The 12,643-nt window shown below is 45.7% G+C and overlaps 1 protein-coding gene across 1 annotated transcript in view; it reads right to left on the bottom strand.

Moving 5' to 3' along the window:
* Positions 1-12,643, bottom strand: part of TMEM132C (transmembrane protein 132C) — a 439,369-nt gene that overhangs the window by 166,183 nt on the left and 260,543 nt on the right. The window contains exon 3 of the mRNA XM_015109695.3: positions 1,996-2,142. Coding sequence (XP_014965181.3) covers positions 1,996-2,142 — 147 coding nt within the window. The remainder of the gene's footprint in view (positions 1-1,995; positions 2,143-12,643) is intronic.

Raw genomic sequence — 12,643 nt, 5'->3', positions numbered from 1 at the left:
TGAGTTTGTGAACTGTTCGGGACACTGGAGTTTCTTTTTCTGGTTACACATTAAAGGAAGGAGAGAGGAGGGGTTCTATGGGCAAAAGAATAGCGTGGTTCTAAACTAAGCAGAGAATTTGAGGATTTTTCATGGTGCCTTGCAGCTGTCACTTAAGAAAATGTGTCCAGTAATAGAATATTTCTTTCTTTAATACTAATCCCTTCAGAAAAATATACTGGCAGAATATATCGAGAGCCTTGAAAAATAATCTTACGTTTTGAATCTAAGAAGCCACCTTAAGGAAAAGGGGATGTGGATAAAGATTTATGTGAAAGGTAGTTTATTGCTGCATCATCTATAAGAATAAATCTTGGACATACGAGGGGCCACAAACTGATGAAAAAAATGTTCCATATTACTAATCATCAGAGAAACATAAATCCAAATGACAATGAGATGCCATCTCACACCAGTCAGAATGATGATTATTAAAAAATAAAAAAATAACAGATGCCGGAGAGATTGCAGAGAAAAGGGAACACTTACACACTGTGCGTAGGAAAGTAAATTAGTTCACTCACGGTGGAAAGTAGTTTGGAGATTTCTCAAAGAACTCAGAACTACCATCCAACCCGCAATCCCATTACTGGCTATCTACCCAGAGGAAATAAATTGTTCTACCAAAAAGACACAGGCACTCATGTGTTCGTCGCAGCACCGTTCACAATAGCAAAGACACGGAATCAACCCATCCACCGTGAACTGGATCAAGAAGATTTGGTATACATCCACCATAGATTACCACACAGCCATAAACAGAGAACAACATTTTCACATCCTTCGCAGCAACACGGATGCAGCTGGAGGCCATTATCCTGAGCAAATTAATGGAGGAATGGAAAACCAAATACCGCATGTTCTCACAAGTGGGAGCTAAACAGTGGGTACATGTGGGTATAAAGACGGGAACAACAGACACGGGGGAGTGGGGAGAGAGGGAATAAAGGGCTGAAAAACTACCCATCGGGTGCTCTGTTCACCACTTGGGTGATGAGATCATTCATACCCCAAACCTCAGCCTCAGGCAACAGACCCCCATAACAAACCTGCACATGTACCCCCTGAATCTAAAATAAAAGTTGAAATTTAAAAACAACTTGGAATCAACCTAAATGGTAAAATACAGGCATCGTCGGTTGTTTATATTATGTTAAATCCATCCGATAGAATATTATAAAGTTATTAGGAACGTTTTGGAGGAATATTTAATGTTAAGAGAAAACGTTTCCAATACAAGTGAAAATGGTAGTGTCCTTAAAATCTGTACGTATTTGATGGTGCCAAATTTGTAAACTAAATGTATTTAGTATCTATTAGCATTACACAGGTATAAAACCCTGGAAGGAAATGAACAAACATGTTATCAGTGGGTTACCCTTGAGTAGTAAGGATATTGGCGTGTGATTCCCGCCTCATACAGCTGTGCTTTCCTCATATTCTAAAATGAGTATGAATTGCTTTTACAACCAGAAAACAATTATTTTCAAAAATCATCCAGGATGTCTACAGTGAATCTCACACAGCAGGTTCTTCTCCATTATTGCCACTGACTGTCACCTCCTTCCCTTAAATTCCATCCCGCGAAGACTCAATCTTACCCTTCATGAAAAATGAGTACTTTGTAACTAAGCACCTTCTGATAATGTGGGCAGGGCAAGGCCCCCAGAAAGTCAGTTCAGCTGCAGAGAATGCATAAGCCCTGTCGGAGCAGAGATGACCTCACCCTCCTCCAAAGCCCGCCCTGCGGCACCGCGCAGCGAGCGCCCCACCCCGCCCTGCTGCAGCGGCAGAGGGTCCTGCAGTGGATGTCAGTGCCTCCAGATTTCCGGGCGGTGGGTTCAACAGCTCCTCTGAGCAGCAGCTCACGCGAGTCCAAGTCAAGGCTCTTAGGCAGCAGCCGGCCTGGGCCCGGGACCAGGCACCACACACGCTTGCAGGGAACGCACCGCTTACCTGTTGCGCGGGCCGGGCCCCAGGCGCTGGCAGGCCACGGTGGACGTCACGTGCTTTCCGCCGCTGCCCACCTCCTGCTTGACGCCCCACTGCCGGGGCTCGCGGGTCTGAGCACTCAGGATGTTCACTCCCTTCTTCACCTTGGCTCTGTGGGGATGAAGGTGGGAGAGAGAGAGCCACAGGGTTAAGGCTTGGCCTTTCCAACATACCCAGCTCTGCAGAGTTGCCACCGTTAGTTTCTGTTTTGCTTTTCCACTTCTTTCATATCTACTGAGAGGCAGACAAAGTCACCCGGTGGTGGTGATGCCAGGGCAGGGCGAGCGGGGTCTGCCTGTGGATAAGGCAGTCACAGACCTTGCTGTCCGGTTCTGAGGGGGAGGAAAAAGGACCCCGTAACTCACCAGACCAGGAGGTTGCGGGGCAGAGCTGTCAAGGCATGCACTCAGCCTGCCTGGGTCAGTCTCCTCACTCAGGGGGCTCTGTGCCCTGCCGGAGACATTTGGCAATGTCTGGAGACACTTGTGATTGTCATGGTTTTGTGTGGGAGGCATTGTTATCCAGTAGGGAAGTGGGGAGAAAGGAGGAATGCAGCTAAACAGCCTACAACCCACTTGAAAGCCCGCCACACAGAGTCACTGGGCCTACAGTGTCACTACTACCAGGAAAGCCGGGCCTGGGTTCATATCCCAGTTTCACCACTTTCTAGCTGTGCAAATTTGGACAAGGCATAACTTCTCCATGCCTCACCTCCTTCCTCTGTAAGAAAGAGAACGATCATAGCAGCTCCCATTATAAATAAAGCTGTTGTAATGATTAAACAGATCTAAAGAGTTTAGAACAAGAACAGTGCCAGGCATACAACACACACTTAATACATGTTAGCGATTGTTACATCACTCCAGGGAAGTCCCCAGCCTGCTTAATGTAACTTGCCTGGCACACACTTAACAAAGATACATTAAGTCAGGGACCAAGAAACAAAGAAACAAAAAGGCAAAGAGCTCCTCCCAAAGCTGCTGTTGTTTTGATCACGCCACTTAGCCAGCCTCAATTTCAGTTTCCTTATCAATAAACGGATGAGACAAGTGGCAGCTTGAGCACACACATCTACTTATACCGTCTTCCTCAATCCCACTCACAGGAGAGCAAAAGGACTGTTTTAAAAGGCATAAGACAGCTGGGCACAGTGGCTCATGGCACAGTGGCTCATGCCTGTAATGCCAGCACTTTTCTTTTTTTGAAATGAAGTCTTGCTCTATCGCTAGGCTGGAGTACAGTGGTGTAATCTTGGCTCATTGCAACCTCCGCCTCCTGGGTTCAAGCAATTCCCCTGCCTCAGCCTACCGAGTAGCTGGAACTACAGGCACCTGCCACCACGCCTGGCTACTTTTTTTGTATTTTAGTAGAGATTGGGTTTTACCATGTTGGCCAGGATGGTCTCAATATCCTGACCTCATGATCTGCCCATCTTAGCCTCCCAAAGTGCTGGGATTACAAGTGTCAGTCACTGTGCCTGGCCAATCCCAGCACTTTGGGAGGTTGAGGTGGATGGATTACTTGAGCTCGGGAGTTCGAGATTAGCTTGGCCAACATAGTGAAACCTCATCTCCACAAAAAATACAAAACTTAACTGGGTGTGGTGGTGCATACCTTTAATCCCAGCTACTTGGGAGGCTGAGGCAGGAGGATCACTTGAACCTGGGAGGTGGAGGTTGCAGCGAGCTGAGATTGTGCCACTGCACTCCAGCCTGGGCAACAGAGCAAGGCTCCATCTCAAAGTTATAATAATAATAATAAAATAAAAGGCATAATCTCATGACCAGAAGAGGAAATGCAGCCACAGCAACAGATTTGGGAAACTGGAAACTGGGAGTTCAGTGGATCAAACGAGTCAGCAGAACTTTAAAATAGAGCTTTAAGCTGTCAGTGAGCAGAGCCAACAGCCAACACAGTTTCTACCAAAGAATCCCCCAGACTCGGGAGCTGTGATATCAGTCACAGAATCAGAGCGAATGAGGACTGAAATACAGAGGGCTGGCTACAAGTCTGTTTAGGAGGCAGCCAGAAGCAAGTAAGCTTCCCTGTTTGTGATGCCAGGACTTCACACCAGGTATGGCTATCAGGGCGAGTGGGGAACTGGGGGTGCTGGGGGTGCCACACCGAATATAGAGGGACCCCACAACCCCATGTGTGCTGAACGCTGAGATTCCCAGGCGGGTCCCCCTAGACTGGATCTTTACCCTCCAGGAGAAACACAGGATTCCAGAGGGTGCTACCATCCTAAAACCAAAATGCAATAGGCATTGACACTGTAGCCTCTCCAAACAGCCAGCCACACGCCCTGCAGTGAAGCCTGAAGTCAGCAAGTGCTGTTGAGGGGCTCTGAGCCTCTCATAGCCTTTTAGTCCCCCCTCCTTTATATGAACTGGCAAACAGGAATTGTTAGACACTAAGAAAAGTCTCTATGTGACATAAAGACTGTGATATGCTGTTGATATGCCTGTTTCCTGGCATACAGCTCCTAACATCCTGAGAACAGTGATGTCCTCTTGTGTGCTAAGGAGTTGACTGGTGGCTGGGATTACAGGTAGCTTCAGGATAGTGTTGGTCACCAGAAAGACCAAGGCAAGAATAGAGAGTTTGGACTTTCAGCCCATCCCCTTAATCACCAGTGAGAACAGAGGGGCTGGTCACCAATGACTAAATATCTAATCAATCATACCTAGTTACAAAGCCTCCTAAAAGCCCCAGAGGACAGGATTTGGGGAGCGTCCAGATAGTTGAACCCACGGAGGTTCCTGGAAGGTGGTGTCCCGGGAAGGCAAGGAAGCCCTTCACACTCCTTACCCTACACCCTGTCCTACATGTTTCCTCATCTGTATCCTTCATAACATCCTTTAGAATAAACCAGTCAACATAAGCAAATGTTTCCCTGAACTCTGTGAGCCGCTCTAGGAAATTAATCAAACCTGACGATGAGGTCATGGGAACCCCACTTTATAGTCAGTCAGTAAGACACAGAGAGAGACAGATGGAGACAGAGAGACAGACAGAAAGACAGAGAAACAGGCAGACAGAGACAGAGAGACACAGAGTCAGCCAGGGTTTGCAGTTGATATCAGAAGCAGGGAGCAGTCCTGGGGACTGAGCCCTCGACCCGTGGGGCCTGACAGTTTCTCCAAGTAGAGATGGTGTGAACTGAACTAGAGCACACCCAGCTGACATCTGCAGAATTGCTCACTCGCTTGTTGGTGGGAGAACCCCCCACCGCCCACCTGCCCCATGCTTGTCCACAGGAGTCTTCTGTGTTGGTCGTTGTGGGGTGAGAGCAGAGGAAGCAGTTTGCGTTTGTCCATGCAGAAAGACTGAAACAGGCAAATGCGGGGAGGGGAGAGCGGCAATCTTCAGGAAATAGAGCCTGTGCAGTAAAGGATATAAAAACAGAGAATCCGTCGGGCATGGTGGCTCATGCCTATAATCCCAGCACTTTGGGAGGCCGAGGTGGGTGGATCATGAGGTCAGCAGATCGAGACCATCCTATCCAACATGGCAAAAACCTGTCTCTACTAAAAATATAAAAATTTGCTGGGTATGGTGGTGCATGCCTGTAGTCCCAGCTACTCGGGAGGCTGAGGCAGGAGAAGCACTTGAACCCGGGAGTCGGATGTTGCAGTGAGCCAAAATTGTGCCACTGCAGTCCAGCCTGGTGACAGAGTGAGACTCTGTCTCAAAACAAAACAAAACAAAAAACAGAGAATCAGTCACATTCACTAAGAGATAAGAGAAGATATTGTAATAATGAAGCAAAAATGACTGCTATATCTTAAAAAAAGAACGGACAAAATGAGCCCTTGGAAATTAAAAATATAGCAAAAATGTAAAGTCAGTGGAATGGTTGATGGAAAAAGTTGAAGAAATTTCCTAAGAAGCACAGAAAAGACAAAAAAGTGGAAGACAGGAGAAAAAAAGTTAAGAGGACGACTTTGAGGTTCAATATGTGAATAATAGAAAAAAACAGAGAAAAGAAAGAGGATGAATCATTAATGAAGTCAGTCAAGATAATGTCTCCAAATGAAAGGATGTGTTTTCAGCTCGGAAGAACCCACTGTATGATCAGCACAATGAATGAGAAGAGACCCAGACCAGGCCATGTGATCAATACATTTTGGAAGATGGGGTATGTAGAAGTGAATTCTACCATCCTCCAGAGAGAAGAAACCATCAGAAAAAATTCGGAATTCATAACAGCCTCTTCGTAAACTAGAAGACAATGAAAAACGTCTTGCATATTGTAAGGGGAGATGATTTCCAACCTAGAATTCTGTATGCACCCTATGAGCTCAGTGTTTCCAAACATGTGTGTTCTTTTTTTTTTTTTTTTTGAGACAGAGTCTAGCCCTGTCACCCAGGCTGGAGTGCAGTGGCGTGATCTCGGCTCACTGTAAGCTCCACCTCCCGGGTTCATGCCATTCTCCTGCCTCAGCCTCCCGAGTAGCTGGGACTACAGGTACCCACCACCATGCCTGGCTAATTTTTTGTATTTTTAGTAGAGACAGGGTTTCATTGTGTTAGCCAGGATGGTCTCGATCTCCTAACCTTGTGATCCACCTGCCTCGGCCTCCCAAAGTGCCGGGATTACAGGTGTGAGCCACCGCACCCAGCCCACACATGTGTGTGCTAAGGACATTTACTCCTTACACTCATGCTTGGTAACCTACTTGAGCATGTGTTCCATCAAACCATGAAGTGAAGCTGGAAGGAAGATGTGAAGTAAGGGAAACAGATCTCAAATACAAGTGACGTGGAAGGAATCCCAAGTCGATGGTGAAGAGAGGTCCTTGAATAACAGCAGAGCATAAGGCATAGAGAAGATTCTGGCAAACACTTCCCCAGGAAACGAAAATTTTCTTAATAAATATGATGCTGAATAAGTGTTTCCTGAGGACATTTAGACAACTAGAGGAGAGTTTCAGGATAAATATGAGCTAAATATACAGAAAATCAGGAAAAAGAATAAAACTCAATCAGTTTTTAATCCTGAAGAACTCATTATGCAGAGAAGGAAAAGTAATCATAATTTAATACTTGATTTTACTGTGATTAGCACATGTGCTTATATTTTAAACGCTGAATATTAATCTAGACAAAATATGATTATTATACTTGAGGGATGGAGAGATAAAATGGGAGGCACTTATGTGATGGAGAAAAGAGATATATCCTAATTCTCCATAGTGAGAAATTTATAGATATTGCCTTAAAAAAAGTGTCAAGATCAGTGCATTACTTGGTGATATGCCTATAAATACCAGATGAGGAAAGAATTTTGCCTCTGTGCATGGAGAGAAGCAGTAGAAGGGAGCAGGGTACTGCAGTATTATTTTAAAATAACTTTGTATTTTTAAATAGTTCAATAGTTTGAGATTAAGAGGAAGTTGTGGCTGGGTTTGGTGGCTCACACTTGTAATTCCGGAACTTTGGGAGGCTGAGGTGGGACGATTCCTTGAGGCCAAGAGTTTGAGAGCAACCTGGACAACAAAATAAGATGCTGTCTCTACAAAAAGATAAAATAATTAGCCCCACACGGTGGCCCATGCTTGTAATTCCACCACTTTGGGAGGCCGAGGTGGGCAGATCACCTGAGGTCAGGAGTTTGAGACCAGCTTGGCCAACATGGTGAAACCCCATCTCTACTAAAAATACAAAAAAAAAAAAAAATTAACTAGGCATGGTGGGAAGGACCTGTAATCCCAGCTACTTGGGAGACTGAGGCAGGGGAATCACTTGAACCCAGGAGGCAGAGGTTGTAGTGAGCTGAGACTGCCACCGCACTCTACCCTGGGCAACAAGAGCGAGACTCCATCTCAAAATACTACTACTACTACTACTACTACAACTACTACTAAGCCCCATATGACAGAGTGTGCCTGTAGTCCCAGCTATTGGGGAAGCTGAGGCAGCAGGATCACTTGAGGCCCAGAGGAGCTATGATAGCACCGCTACACTCCAGCCTGGGCAACAGAGTGAGACCCTGTCTTAAAAAATAAATTTTAAAAAGTTGCAAAAGAACACAATACTGAGTTCCCAGTACATATCATCTAGCTTCCTCCAATGATAATACTGTACATAAACATGGTTCATTGTCAAAGCCAAGAAATTGATATAGGTATAATACTATTAACTCAGGTACATACCTTAGATTTTACATGTTTTCACATGAACTTCTTTGGCGTATAGTTCTATGAAATTATGTCCTATGTGGAGATTTGAGTAACCATCACAATAATAAAGATGTGGCATTGTTCCTTCAACACAGAGGAGCTCCTTCATGTGCTCCCTTCATAGTCACACGCTCTTCGAATCCTGCCACTAATCTGTTCTCTAGCACAACAGTCCTCACACTTTGAGAATGTTGTATACAGGTTTTTGTCAATAAACTCTGCAGAACCATTTGACCTTCTAAATTACAGGCAAGAAATAAAAATACAATTCTAAGCTACCCAACAGATGGAACGGACCCCTTCTTGGCCAAGGAGATGCCAGTGAAACCTTGAAAACTGAGTTCCTGGCCACGATGGGATGGAAGGCTGGATGCACCTCCTTATCCCCCTTCCTTCCCTAAGCACCATTAGGCTTTCTTCCTGAGGGCTAAACGGAAAACAGCCATTTGGAAAGACTTGCTCCACCCCAGATACCGATGACTGCCTGACACTGCCTTGCCCTTTCATAGTTTTGATAAAATAACTGACCCACAGGTTCCTTCCTGATAAGAGACCACTGATCTTGCAGTGGTTCTGGCCATCTACTGAGGATGCAGAGTGAAGGGTTTCATGTCCTCTGCTTCATCTTTTGATGTCAGAGGGCTGAAAACCCTACCTTGGGATCACACTATCCCTGTCATCTCTTGCACATGGGACCCATGAAAGGGAGGGCACGAAACTCAGCTGTGCATGCACATGCTTCTCCTCCCATAAATATTCGTGACTCCTCCTATGGCTTATTGAATATGCATATTTATCCTTCTTACTCAGTATAAATCCCTGTCTTGTTCTTCCCATCTCTGAATGTCTTGTTTCTGGCTTCTGGCTGGAGGCTACACTTCCCAGCCTGTCAGAATGGCCATCCAGCAGGCTGCAAGCCTTTATGAGAGATAAAGCTCTTCTTTCCAAATGTATGAACCTCATCATTCTTCAGTTGACATATGCAAGGTCATGTCTTATGAAAGGGAATTACACAGTTACACACACACACACACACACATGCACGCACGCGCACACACACACACACACACACATCCTATTAACTTCCAAGACTGAAGGAGATACATTCTTGTGAATAGTTAAAAGGCTAGACATAGCTGATGAATGTGATTACCAGGGGGGCGCCATGAGGGAACACTGTGGGTGGAAGGTGGTGATAAAACACATCTCCACCTGCCAAACTTAGGGTGTCCAACCCTCATAGCAGCAATAGCATGCTGGCCAGACAGCCACCTTCTCTCTCTCTCTTTTTTTAGAAATTATACTTTAAGTTCTAGGGTACATGTGCACAACGTACAGGTTTGATTCATAGGTACACATGTGCCATGTTGGTTTGCTGCACCCATCAACTCATTTACATTAGGTATTTCTCCTAATGCTATCCCTCCCCCAGCCCCCCACCTCCTGACAGGCCCCAGTGTCTAATATTCCCTTCCCTGTGTCCATGTGTTCTCATTGTTCAATTCCCATCCATGAGTGAGAAGCTGTGGTGGTTTTCTGTCCTTGTGATAGTTTGCTGAGAATGATGGTTTCCAGCTGCATCCATGTTCCTACAAAGGACATGAACTTATCCTTTATTATGGCTGCATAGTATTCCATGGTGTATATGTGCCACATTTTCTTAATCCAGCCTATCATGATGGACATTTGGATTGGTTCCAAGTCTTTGTTATTGCAAATAGTGCCGCAATAAACATATGTGTGCACGTCTTTATAGTAGCATGATTTATAATCCTTTGGGCATATACCCAGTAATAGGATTGCTGGGTCAAATGGTAATACTAGTTCTAGATCCTTGAGGAATCGCCACAGTCTTCCCAATGGTTGAACTAATTTACACTCCCACCAACAGTGTAAAGGTATTCCTATTTCTCCACATCCTCTCCAGCATCTGTTTCCTGACTTTTTAATGATTGCCATTCTAACTGGCGAGAGATGGTATCTCATTGTGGTTTTGATTTGCATTTCTCTGATGACCAGTGATGATGAGCATTTTTTCATGTGTCTGTTGGCTGCATAAATGTCTTCTTTTGAGAACTGTCTGTTCATATTCTTTGCCCACTTTTTGATGGGGTTGTTTTTTTCTTGTAAATTCGTTTGAGTTCTTTGTAGGTTCTGGATATTAGCCCTTTGTCAGATGAGTAGATTGCAAAAATGTCCTCCCATCATGCAGGTTGCCTGTTCACTCTGATGGTAGTTTCTTTTGCCATGCAGAAGCTCTTTAGTTTAATTAGATCTCATTTGTCTATTTTGCACAGCCACCTTCTCTTAAGAAACTTCTTCTGAGTCTTACATTAAATGATTCACTAAATACACGTGCTACTCTGAACACCAGGAGACCAGGACATGCTTGAGGGACAAAGATCAAAGACACATTAGCATGGGAAAGTCCCCATTGCCTCTAGCAGGAAATGAATGTTCCAGTTATGTTTATAGCATGGACACCTTCTACTTCTACTGCTGGAAATAAATGCCTCTTGCAATGTGACTTGGCTTGAAATTGGATTTTGCCGCATTTGGATTTTTCTCAAGATTTCAGATTTCACTGAAGCTACAAATTGTTCTTTCCGCTTAACAGTGCATGCTCATAGGAGGATTCTCACCAACTGGTGCAGCGGCTGGTGTCACCTCTGGATGGGGCGGGAGAAGGAACCACAGAAATGGGAGAAAGGCATAGGTTTAAAAGGTTGATTGTGTTAATCGGGCATTTTCTTCGATGAGAGCAGTGGATGTTTTCTGTCTAAATCAAGGAACTAGTTGTTGCAGGGTTTGTGTCCAGGACCAGAAATTTTGCAACCAGAGTCAGCATTTTAAAAACCAGTGGAAGTGGTCGGTAAACCCTGAGGATGTCTGGCTTCCAGGGGCAAGTCCAGGGAAGATGGCCAGTGGCAGTATGAGGCCACCCCTGCTCAGCCAGGCTGCATGGAGGGGAGGAGCTTCCAGCCCTGCTTCTGGAGGGTCAGGCAGGTATGCTTCTCTCTCTTCATCTGCTGCATCCAGGATGGCCCTAGTTCAGTGGTTTCCAGTTTGTGGGTCTGCTATTGCTGGTAGCTTGGGAGACGATTTCCCATGCAGCGCGGAGCACCGACTGTTCCCAGCACTGTGCTAGATGTTGCAACGCATCCACGCGGCACTCAGGCAAGGGCTGGACTTGGTGGCACCTCCGGTCCCATCTGGGTTACCTGAATGGGGCTCAGGCCATCTACAAGGCACATTGATCGTTGACGCTCCTACTCAGGTTTTTAGTGGTCAAAACCAAAACAAAACAAAAAATATTTTCCCTCTTTTTAAAATGTGCTTGGCTTGGGTATAACACAGGGATGATTAAGTGTTCCTTAAGGAAAATCAATGTTGAGTACAAATTTTGAACACAGGAAGCCTAATTTCCACTCTGCAAGCCATCTATCTCACGGTCTGCTATAATCTCCTTAGGAAATGCCCTCCCTAGAGGTTTCTCAGGCCTGCTGGGGTGTATGAGGGCCTGGGTATGATGAGGAACGTGTATGTGTGTGTGTGTGTGTGTGTGTGTGTGTGAAGCGTGTGTGTGTGTGTGTATGCGTGGGTGTGAACGCATGGGAGGGCGGGTAAGTACCACTTGGCCTCTGGACCCTGTGAGGCTGTCTGTTCAGGAGCTGAATCTGATCTTCAGAGTAGGTTCAAACTGAAAAATGATAATTATTGTTGTTACGGGTTGAACTCTGCACCTTTCCAATCCATATGTTGAAGTCCTAACTCCCAGCATTTTAGAATGTGATCGTATACGGAGATAGATCTTTACAGAGGTAATCACACTAAAATGGAGCTCATTAGGCTGGGCCCCAGTTCAGGGACTGGTGTTCTTATGAAAAGGGGAAATTTGGAGACGGACCCGAGAAGGGGAAGTCTATGGGAACACGAAGATGGGCATCTCCAAGCCACGGAGCGAGGCCAGGGAGAGGTGGTCCCTCAGACCTCAGAAGGAATCAACCCTGCCAACACCCTGATCTTTAACGTCCAGCTTCCAGCACTGTGAGAGAGTAGATTTGTATCCTTCAAATCCCTCAGTCTGCGGTACTGTGTTACAGCAGCCCTAGAAAACGGACACAGTTGCTAACACGAAAATAAAGAAGCAAGCAATAAGAAAGCAGCCCACCGCTGGCCTGGCCCTTAGGAGGAGGAGCTGCCGTGAAGCTGAGTCATTGCAACCCTGAGGGAAGCAGCCGATGTAAGTTCCCACTGTGCTGAGCTAACCAACCAGAAGCTCTGTGGTCCCACTGCACTGAGCCTGTTAGCCCAGTGCTCTCGACTCTGGGCATTGTGCAGGAAAGCCTCCGGTCATGTGCACGTAACAGCTTCTGCACTGAGAAGAGGAGGGCTCGCCCTTTGCAAGTGGTGCCTACTGCATACAA

Source organism: Macaca mulatta, chromosome 11 (assembly GCF_049350105.2).
Source record: "Macaca mulatta isolate MMU2019108-1 chromosome 11, T2T-MMU8v2.0, whole genome shotgun sequence".
NCBI classification, from domain to species: Eukaryota; Metazoa; Chordata; class Mammalia; order Primates; family Cercopithecidae; genus Macaca; species Macaca mulatta.
The sequence above is the reverse complement of the archived record's forward strand: the minus strand, read 5'-3'. Positions and strand labels throughout refer to the sequence as shown.